The sequence below is a fragment of the Myripristis murdjan genome, chromosome 24, assembly GCF_902150065.1.
Source record: "Myripristis murdjan chromosome 24, fMyrMur1.1, whole genome shotgun sequence".
In the NCBI taxonomy this organism is placed as follows: domain Eukaryota; kingdom Metazoa; phylum Chordata; class Actinopteri; order Holocentriformes; family Holocentridae; genus Myripristis; species Myripristis murdjan.
In genome coordinates, this window is record NC_044003.1 from 30,657,475 (window position 1) to 30,668,390 (window position 10,916).

Genomic DNA, 10,916 nt, shown 5'->3' on the forward strand with positions numbered 1-10,916 from the left:
ACATCATGATTTCCCAAAACTGAATAAATACCACACATAGCAACACAAAACTGCTTTGCTAGCTCAATCATGTTGTCACTAGAGTATCCACTGGAAAAAATATTTTTCATGGGCTGAGTTACACTTCTGCCAAGTCGTTTTTAATCTAACCGGTGCCATGACAACTACTCAAGGCCATGCATGTACAGATGCAAACAAACTGACAAATTGATTAAATCAATGGCCTAGGCAACTCATAAAGAATAAACAAATTAATAATGATTAATAGGCTAATTAATAATTGATAACATTAACACATTAATAACAAGAACAAAGTTATAGCAGCACATCTCCATAGAAAATCTTACAGGTATTGTCCGTGGTGCTGAATCAGCCTCAGCAGGTACTGTCCGTGGTGCTGAAACTGCTGGGGCAGGTGCTACCCATGGTTCTGAATCTTCTGAGGCAGGTGCTGTCTGTGGTGCTGACTCCGCCTCAGCAGGTACTGTTCGTGGTGCTAAATCCGCCTCAGCAGGCACTGTCCATGGTGCTGAATCTGCTGAGGCTGGTACTGTCCGTGCTGCTGACTCTGCTGAGGCAGGTGCTGTCCGTGGTGCTGAATCTTCTGAGGCATACTCTTTATTATAGAAATTTAAACTCCACAAAATTCAAGGAGGATCTTGTTTAGCTCTTCTTTACTTACAGTTGGAAAAAAATCAGCTGTTTGCCCGGTGTTTTTCAGGTAGTCTTGTAGACATTTTACGGCCCAAGACGTTGACCGGGCGCACTGGCTTCATTTCTTAACCTCTCCAGCTGATCCAGCTCTTCACTCGTCACTTTCGCTATCTTTTCGTGTACCTTTTTCGCTTCTGTCTTGTCTTCCTCGTTCAGCTATTTTTCCAAACTTAGGTCCCCAAATAAATCAAAATTGACAACAAAAAGGTCCATTAAGCAGGCTAACAAAGTTGACAGCGGCTTTTGTTGCGGGTTTCAGTGAAATGTTTTGTGTTGCCATGGAAACCACACAGACTCGGGCAATAAGATGTAGGCGGACTAATATTTTCAGTGATGAGGTATTTTTCATTTGAGCAGGGCTAGCCGTGCTGTCATGCTCATTTGAGCACATTCTAAACGTCTGATTGACCAATCAGATTGCTCGGTCGGATCTACGTGTTGTATAATTTTTAAAAATCTCACGTACCCCCTGGAGTTCCTCCACGTACCCCCAGGGGTACGCGGACCCCCATTTGAGAAACTGTGTGTTAGAGGGTATGTCTTGTGTGTCTTGTGAGTGTGGCTGGGTGTGTCATTGGAGCTGACTGATTGTCTGAGTAATATCACCTGCACTTCCACCTGTCTGTGAATCAAGTTTGGTACAGAGAGAGGGTGAGGCAGGGTGCCAATATTTTCTGTTGACCGCTGAAGAGTTAAAGTTAAAAAAAAAAAAAAAAAAAACTTTTACCATCCAGGTCTACAAGTCCATCTGCGAATGTATGTATGTTTCACTGAAAGGGTTAAAATAAACACCCTCAAACTGCAGTAATGGCTTCATGCTTCCTCTGTCGGCGCGTCAGACAGATCCCAGCTATCTCCTCTCAGTGACTAATTTAAGTTTTTGATAGTCACCACACAGACTAAAACTAAAACACTGAGGCAACTTCACGCACACACCATTCTTAAATAAATAAATAAAGATAGATAGATAGATAGATAGATAGATAGATAGATAGATAGATAGATAGATAGATAGATAGATAGATACACACATTTATATCACATTTACGTGCAGATCTGCGTTGTTAATAGTGCCATGAGGTTAAAATGGATTTTCAGTGTTGGAAATATATTTTGAAAAAATATCATTTACATGCACAAGTAAGTTTTATGTGTAGGCTTACTGATATCTAAAGAAATTGGAGTGTCAAATTCCCAGCAGGCCTGTACGCCATTCATTTTTGCAGAATGTGTAATTCACAATAATTCCAGCAGATGGTGCAAAGCGCACATTTGTGGATATTGAGCGAAAAGCAGGAAGTGAGTCTGCGATGAGAGCGGAAGAAGGAGAAAAAAGCCAGAAGAAAGGCAGGAAGGACCGTTGACGCAGTTGCTGAATTTGGGTGTCAGTAATGGTTAACTCTAACGGACTTTGGAAGCTGTAGCCCAAATCTTGTGTGTGTACAGTAAAATGCTGCTCCGGAGCTGTCGAAAGTCCAGTGTTTTGATTGCGGACACCACGACGTAACGGCAGCTTGTAATGAGAGCGAGCGCTCCATCCTAACGTCAAGTCAATTTGAACTCGGCTGTTAACGGAATGCAGGGGCCGCTAAGCTAACGGTGAACATGGTCAGCACTTTTAACATGTTGTAGTACTTTTATTTTTAAACAGTCATATTGCAGTGTTATTTTACGTAAACTATGGCGAAAGACTTTGTAAAAACATTTATAGGAGTATGCAATTACTTGCAAGACCCCCGTCAAGTGGCAAGATTTCAAACTTTCTGCGGCATTAAAGGGGTATTCCCAGATAAACCGACCGAGGCGGACAACGAATTTGTGCCCAGTAAAGAAGCTGGCGAGCAAGAATATCCCCGGCAACGAAAACGGGAACAAAACGACAGCTCGGACGTTATCGGAAATGGTGCAGCGGTGCTGGGGTCAGTCGAAAATGCGGGGGATGCGACCCCTGTCAGCGGGATGCCGGGCAGCAGCAGCCCCTCGAGGCCCACGGCAGCGGATAACGCCCGGGCCAAGCCTCTCCGCAGGAACTCCCTGACCGGGGACGTGGGCCAGGAGTTCATCATCCAAAACAAGTTTCTCTTCTATCTGTTCACATTCGGGACTGAGCTCGGCAATGAGATGTTTTTTATCGCCTTTTTCCCTTTCCTCTTCTGGAACGTGGATGCCCTCGTCAGTCGGAGGCTCATCGTGGTTTGGGCCTGGAATCTGTTTGTGGGACAGTCCACCAAAGATTTAGTGCGGTGGTCCCGGCCAGCATCCCCACCTGTGGTGAAGGTGGAGGTCTTCTACAACTCAGAGTACAGCATGCCGTCCACACATGCCATGACAGGAACAATGATACCCTTCTGTCTCTTCCTACTGTCATATGGACGCTGGCAGGTGAGACACTTTTTACAGTCTTATTCCTTTCACTAGTGGTCAACTTAACTTTATTTCTAAATCACCTTTCATACAAACATGCAGCTCAAAGTACTTCAAACAGCAAGATTGAACCATCATAGACAAAATAACAAACACTGAACTTTATATAAAACGTTGTACGCAGTGAGACTAAACCTTTAAATTGTTAAACAACTACAATGTTAATAATAGATACATGAAAGTGAATTAAATAATCACTCGGGGATGAAAGTTATGTGAAAAGCAGTTATTAAAACTTAAAAATTATTGCTGTAACATTACTAATAATAAAAAGCCAGATTAAAAAGATAGGTCTTTAATTCCCTATTAAAAAATACCAAGGGAGCTTCCCATTCTAATATCCCTCATCTTAACAATTTAGTTGCTTCACGCATGAGATGCATCAGTTATCTCTTGGTGTTGTATGCTGGTTCCAGTGCAGTGGTTTTCAAAGTGGGGCCCAGGGACCCTCAAGGGTCCTCTGGGGGCTTGCAAGGGGTCCTCAGCAAAATGAGGAAAGTTTAAATTCACCAGAATTTATACAATCCAAAAACTGATTATTTTTACAATGTTCTGATCTCTCCGCTTTGATAGTCTCAATTATTTATTTTTTTTATTGACTAAAATAGCCTTTTCAAATCAGGGGCAGGCCATAATCACATCAAATTTGACCCATGCCAGAATATGAAAAAAATAGACTGCCCTGAAATGCCTACTGCCTTGTCTCATGCTGAAATACAGCATCTGCTCACATTACTTTTAAAGCAGTTAGTTAATGTTCTTATTCAAAGAACTTTACAGTAAGTGGAACAATAGAATAATTTTAATTTCACTGAATGCCAAATATAAAAGCAATTAGCGCTTTTTAATTAGCACAGTTAGTAAGGAGTGTATGTGTCAAAGTCTCCGTACCCTCATAATTGATGCCACAAATACAGTTGTGTGCTAAGAATGGTCAGATAAATTGAGAAGGACTACATTAAGGGCGAGAAGTATGCTATTTAATAACCAGAAAGACCATTTTCTTTGAGGGAGAAAGATCTACAGTGTGAGAGAGATGAATATGATTGGTAAGGGGTGAAAAAGGGAGCAAGGAAACATGAAGTGCTGCTTAAAGAAGTGCACTAGGTTAAGATTGAAGATAGGCAGTGATTCAGTTGCCCTAATGGAGTTAGGAGGGTTGTTTCAGGCTGGGAGGAGTGATGGTGGGTCAAAGAGGTCATGAAGATCCAAGCACCTGGCACACTTGTACACCAGCTAAAGGTTTTTGAACTTGACACACGCAGCCAGTGGCTGAACTGCATGAACTGGATTGGGGTCAGAGGGTTCCCTGTGGGGCTGAGTCTTTTGAAGGTTGAGGAGCTGAAGCATTTAAGAGGAGAAAGACAGAAATTACAGGCCATCAGTAGCTTGCAGAGAAGGAGGAAGCTCCAAACCATGAATCATAAAATGGACTGAAATAGTTTGAGGGCCTTTTCTGTCCACATAGTGACCTTTTACATGATTTCTTTCTGAGAATAAAAAGAAAAGATGACAGCTGAATGTCCTCTAAATGGATTATAGGTAATATGACAACATACAGTATACTTAACATTATTAATATTGTCAAATGCACTCAGGTAAATGCAGCAAAGTGAGTTTTTTTTTTTTTTTTGCTTGTTTTATAGCAGTGAAGTTTTCCACTGGGAGTGAATCGCCCAAGAGATTTGATGGGGCTGAGCACATTAGTAATCTCAACATATGAACAGTGGTAGTTTCCCATTACTGATGTGATATAATGTTATGTGGCAGCTTTCATGATCTCCTGTGGGACAAAATAAAGTAATCTCAACCTTGACCTGAACATTTTTGTCTTTGTCAGGTTCTTCCTGAAGATGCAGTACATCTGACACAGTTCTGTTATCTGTATGAACTTTCTGATGTCTTTCTTTATGCTCTCTCATAGTACCCTTTCCTGTTTGGTTTGTGTGTGGCTCTCAGCTGGAGTGTCCTAGTCTGTGTTAGCCGAGTCTACATGGGCATGCATTCGATTCTGGTAAGCATATCAAAGACACAATCCCTCAATGAAGCATAAATTAAGGTATCTTTGTGGACCTTACTGCACAACCCAGTTGGATCTACCCTACCCTGCAAGATTTTGAGATAATTCTGTTCATAACTGCTTTTGGACTATGCAAAAGTGTGCAAGAGCAAAAGGAGTCTGCCTTGTGTCATGGTACTGCAAGTGTGGAATGTCTGCCTGTCCATGCCATTATGCAACATTGCATGCACCTTGGATGGTTGTAAATGGCGTGGCTTGCTTAAAATCTATCTGATGCTCCATTCCCTTTGCTATATCACAGAGTATACCTTTAACATACAGTCACAGCACCACGCCCATCTCCCCCTTATAGAAATCAGTTCCAACCAGCAGATAAGAATAGATTCTGCATACAAAACCACAGCTGATGGAAGTGCTTTCTGCATAGCATGTCCCGGTGCTGCCATCAACATAAATACATAGTGCACTATCCTTAACATACAGCACTATGCCTGCCTTTTCCCTTTTGAACATACCATGGAAACTTTCAATTTGTGATCAGTTACCAGCTCCCTCTGGGCAGAGTCCATCAACAGATCACAGCCTGTAAATACAGTTAGATTAGATTCTGTAGCAGCTTCACAACCAGGGATAGAGGAACTTGTTTAGGTTCAGTTTTTACAGTGTTAAATCAATATGCTGGGTGGGTGGGGTGGGGGTGGGGTGGGGGGGGGGGGGGGGGGGGGGTGGGGATTTAAAGCTGTGTCAATGTGATGTTTTGTTGAAAAGTTTTCAATAGCATCAACATTACAGGACCCAGACAAAGTTTTAATCTATGTTACTATGACATGCAGTATGTAAAGGAATTTAACTGAGGGGGAAATGCTAGCTGCCATTGAACTCTGGCTTTGTAAACATTACTCAATATGCAGTTCATAACATACAAATTATTGCCATGTTAAGGGTTTGAGTCAGTTTATTAAAATTAATTGGTTATATAAAGGAAAAAATGACCACTGTCACGAGTAGCTGTAGAACATACATCTCATCACTGTAAGTGTTAAAATGTGCATGGCTCACACAGATGTTTTGTGTCTCTGTCTTGCAGGAGGTAATCACCGGCTTCCTGTACAGCCTTCTCATTCTGGCCTTCTTCGGTATAGTGTTAGACAAGATTGACAACTTCTACATGATGAGCCACTATGCTCCGCTTGTCATAGTGCTCTCTCATGTGCTCCTGGGACTTGTGGCTTTCTCTCTGGACTCCTGGAGCACCTCGCGAGGTGACACAGCTCAGGCCCTGGGCACTGGTGTGGGTGCCGCGTTGGCCACCCATGTTAACTATCAGCTGGGGCTGCTGGTTGACCCACCACTGTCGGCACTGCCTCTCACTTTACCACCCATAAGCACTACCTTGGTGATACATTCCGTGGTGCGCTTCCTGATCGGGGTAGCTGTCCTCCTGCTCACCAGAATGGTCATGAAAGCACTGACTATTACATTTTTATGTCAGCTGTTTGGGCTGCCATTAAACGATGTAAGACAGGCAAGGCAGCTGATGAAGGTAGAGTTGCCATACCGTTACATTGTCTATAGTGTTGTAGGTTTTAGTTGTGTCTGTGTTGTGCCTCTTCTCTTTAGCATCTTAAACCTTGCCTAAGTGTTGTCCGCAAATTATGTACTACTGAAATTTTGCCTTTACACAGTGAAGGCAAACACAGCACTTGGATACACGCTGCTCATTTTGACGAGAAAAATAAGCTTTGTTTCTGTATGACAGGAACTCATTAATAATCCACACAGTAATGTTTCTTCAGCCAGCATGAAGTGAAACTTTGCAATTACTCTAATTACTCTGCCAATGTACTGTCATAATGCTTGTATTCAGTAATGAATTAAATATATATGTACATTTTTGATCAAAATATCAGAATATGTGATTAAAAAATCCATAATTTAAGAATAAACTGAACAATGAGTCATTCATCAGTGAAGCGTGAACTCACTTAACCTATTTGTTTCCGTGCTTAAATGGACTTCTTGGACAGCCTGGAAACAGGGAAACATTTTGTTTAGCAATGGGTTAAAGTTGGCAGGGTAATAATCACTATTTACATATGCATAATTTTGTACATTTTATTGTGCTGCAAAATTGTTATTTTTAGAGTCTAAAATTCCAATGACAGAAGGAGATAATTTGGCAAAATATTTATATTGTCTCACTACCAAAAACATTTTTAAAAATCATTTGTACTTAATCTTGCGTGTATATAATGTAGAAACATTGTGACTGAAATTCCGTTTGAGAACAGATAATTTTTTAACAGAGTGTCACAGCAGGCATCTTAATGGCATTAGTAACAGTCATGTTACATTTGCTTTTCTCAGAGGTCCAATTTGATGAAAACATGTTGTAAGTGGACCTTTCAGATACATAACTAAAAAATATTTGTAGATATTCAGTTGTGTCTGTATTAATGGTCCAAACTGCTCATAATTATGGACTATAAAGGTTCACATCATGGCACTGAACTATGTAGGATGTAGGATGCTGCAGAATAATAACCATTATGGCTTCTGGAAAGAGGTTAGTGTTATGAATGACTGTAAAATGTCCTTACTATCCAACATTTAGGATGCAGTGACCCATGCAAAATACCTGAGGTATGGTGTGAATATTTTTGTAATCAACTGTTTTAAAGGTAAAGCATTTGTAGTTGGAAAATATGTATCTTTCTGAAAACATGGTAGTCAGATGTTTTTGATGCCATTATGGTGCTAGATGATAACGAGGCTTGTGGTATAGACCATATCACTGCAGAACACCCAAAGAATGCCAGTCATAGGCTTTGCCCTGTGCCTGCCATGTGTTTTACTGGTTTCATAGTTCATGGTGTCCTTCCAGATTCTATCACCTCTGGATTGTTAGTGCCTGTCATTAACGACAAGGCAGGTTAACTAAATAGTATGCATAATTATAGGCATATTGCCCTTGCCAGTTTTCTCTCTGTGCTGTAAGGAATCCTGCTGACAACGTTGGAAAAATCTGTTCTTGCCATTCTAATCAGTTTGGCTTTAAAAGAAAACATGGCGCTGATATGTGTATTTATGCTTTCAAAGAAGCAGTTGCTGAATATGGAAGATAAAATTCCGCTGTATTCATGTGTTTTATTGATGTAACCAAGCCCTTTGGCAGAATCAATCATGAAAAATTATCTCTGCAGTTGATTTGCTAGAAAGTAATTGCAAAGTAGTATGCCCATCAGACAATGTGGGGTTAATGGGGCAATGGTATATCTGCCCTGTTTCTTGTAAATAATGGTATTTGCCAAGGTGGAATTTTGCCCAGTGTTTTATTCAGTGTATATGGATGACTTATCGAAACATTTGAATGGTGCCAGGCTGTCTCGTTGGAAACTATGTTATCAATCATGTATGCTGATGACCTGTTAATTTTTTTTTTATTCCTTACAGTGCTTGGCTGCAGCAAATACTGAAAGTGTGCTTATAGTATGGCAAAGATTATGACATTATATTTAATGCCAAAAAAAGAATAATGTCATGATTGTTACGGGTCAGGAAGGACTCAAATGGAGAATCACAGACCAGTGAAGTGATAATGAGGTGATCGGGAGGCAGACTAGAGAGTGGAATAGGAGAACTGGCAGGAGGAGCTGAGAGCAGGTAACAGGTGGGGTAGCAGGCAGGCAGGGACAATGGGAGCTGCACAGAGATAAACAGAACATAGGCAGATAACCACAACACAGAAACACACGGAGGGAGAGAGAGAAACCAGCTGGAACTGGATGTTCTGGCAAAGTCCATGGCAATGATAGTCAGAGGTATAGAGGATAGGAGATTAGTTTTAACCCGTGTTTCACTTGTGCAACATTCCTCTCATGACATGCAAGGACATACAATTCCTCTTTCCCTCGGATGATTTGAATGATCATTTATTGATAGTGTTGGAAACTATATGCTCAGGCCATGTTGCTTCATAAGTTTAGTATGTGTTCTCTGATGTCCCTACATGTGAGGCACTTCTAAGACAACTGTACAGTTTTATGTGTTACTTGGATGAGTCAGAGAACACCTGCATAAAGATTTAACCAGCCCTAGCAAGAGCTGCTCCTTCTACTCATCAGGGCTCAGAAAACACTTGCAAGATAGGTTTACGTATGAACTGGCTTATAAAATTCTATAATAAATTGTTGTGGTTTTATCTTGTATGTCTTTTTTTTTCCTTTTTATACCACATCCCAAATAAAGTTTGGACAATAAACATATTGGTGGTGAAATCCCCATTATCTGCTCTGCAGTCCCCTGGGGTGTTAAACCACAAAAATGTTCACTTTCACAGCAAAACAAACCATCTCCAAGAATAATGCTTTTAGCACGTACACAAATACAATCAAGGTTGTAGATTTTTCCAAGGTAAAGGACAAGAAGTCCCAGTATCCATTTTCTGCAAAAATTAACCTGCTTTTCTTGTTATGTGCCTATTTGATTTGGAAATTTCCCCATAGTAGCCTTGTGCCAAAAAGAAATGTGATTACAAACAATTATACTCACACGAGAAAAATATTGGCCTTGCCATTTTTTATATTGGCACAATCTACCTCGTATTCATTCATGTGCTAGAAGTGTTTTTGGGAGCTGTTTTAAAGCACTATAGAAGTGAATGGAGAGCTATAAAACAGCCCAGGGAGCACAGAGCAACAAATAAGGATATTTCACCACCATGTGGACCCATATCACATCCAGGTAACTACCAGTATACAACCCAACACTCAACAATCTACTCTGCTTTAATTAATAGTAAAACATTACATGACATTATTTAGCAAAACTAAAGGAAAGAAAGAAAAGAACTGATCAGATCTCATTGCCTACAAAATAGCCTTTATTAGAAAGCAAGAATAAAAACATCTCCATTCCTTACATGGTTATATGAGGTATCAGAAGTCTTTAATTTTGATTGCCCTCCTGTGCACTGATCTTGGTTTAAAATGCTTGATTCAGGAAGGCCGAGTTGTGGATCCCACTGGGCAATCTAATTATGACATGGTCAAAAAACTGGTCCTTTAGTCCCTCATAAGATACAATATACTTTTCAAGTCGAATTTCAAGTTATTCCTTCACATGTCCCTGAAGATAATGTTCAATGCAATCATCTTGGGGTTTCCAAATTCCTTCATGCTCTGGACCCACAGTTTGACTTTCATTTAGCCCTGTTTGAAGAGATTTTGCTCATGAACCTTGACATGAAAATATATTTTGGTTTGTGTTATGTATTTCATTGTTCTGATGTCATTCCTGAACTCTGACAAAATAGATTCAAAGTGGTGGGATAGATTAAAGCCTCATGTTAAAATAATCTCTCATACAAGAATTTTCTTGTATCTTAACAATTTCTGGTGAATTAAATTAAATCACTTTTCAAAGCACATGCATTTGATTTCTTTCAAAAATGCAGGAAATAAATGATGAATAAATTACCTGAACATTAGAGAAAAACAAGATGAAAAAATACCCAAATGCACAAAAAATCAGCAAAGATTATCCAGAATTTACATTTTGGATAATTTGCTGGATCGACACCAGGTTTCTGTTTCTCACTTTCCTATTCCTCATTTTAATGCGGACCCCCTGGAGGACCTTTGAGGACCTTTGGGAGTCTCCGCACCCCACTTTGAGAACAGTTGATCCATGCTGGGGAATGAGTGCTTTACTTTGAAAAACCAGATCATTTAAAACCGGAAATCCGGGTGTATTTACT

The 10,916-nt window shown here is 40.3% G+C and overlaps 1 protein-coding gene across 1 annotated transcript; it reads left to right on the forward strand.

Moving 5' to 3' along the window:
* The first annotated feature begins 2,035 nt into the window (after positions 1 to 2,035).
* LOC115355965 (sphingosine-1-phosphate phosphatase 1-like) lies at positions 2,036 to 7,117 on the forward strand. Its single transcript, XM_030046906.1, has 3 exons — positions 2,036 to 3,096; positions 5,063 to 5,152; positions 6,246 to 7,117. Exons 1-3 carry the CDS (start codon positions 2,395 to 2,397, stop codon positions 6,795 to 6,797), a joined length of 1,344 nt encoding a protein of 447 aa, XP_029902766.1. The 5' UTR covers positions 2,036 to 2,394; the 3' UTR covers positions 6,798 to 7,117.
* The last annotated feature ends 3,799 nt before the right edge of the window (positions 7,118 to 10,916 follow it).

Bases quoted from the DNA above. Each gene is read 5' to 3' on its own strand.
- LOC115355965 (XM_030046906.1), top strand. From the start codon at position 2,395: ATGGCGAAAGACTTTGTAAAAACATTTATAGGAGTATGCAATTACTTG. The intron at 3,097-5,062 runs GTGAGACACTTT...GCTCTCTCATAG, and splicing joins TGTCATATGGACGCTGGCAG to TACCCTTTCCTGTTTGGTTT. The intron at 5,153-6,245 runs GTAAGCATATCA...TCTGTCTTGCAG, and splicing joins TGGGCATGCATTCGATTCTG to GAGGTAATCACCGGCTTCCT.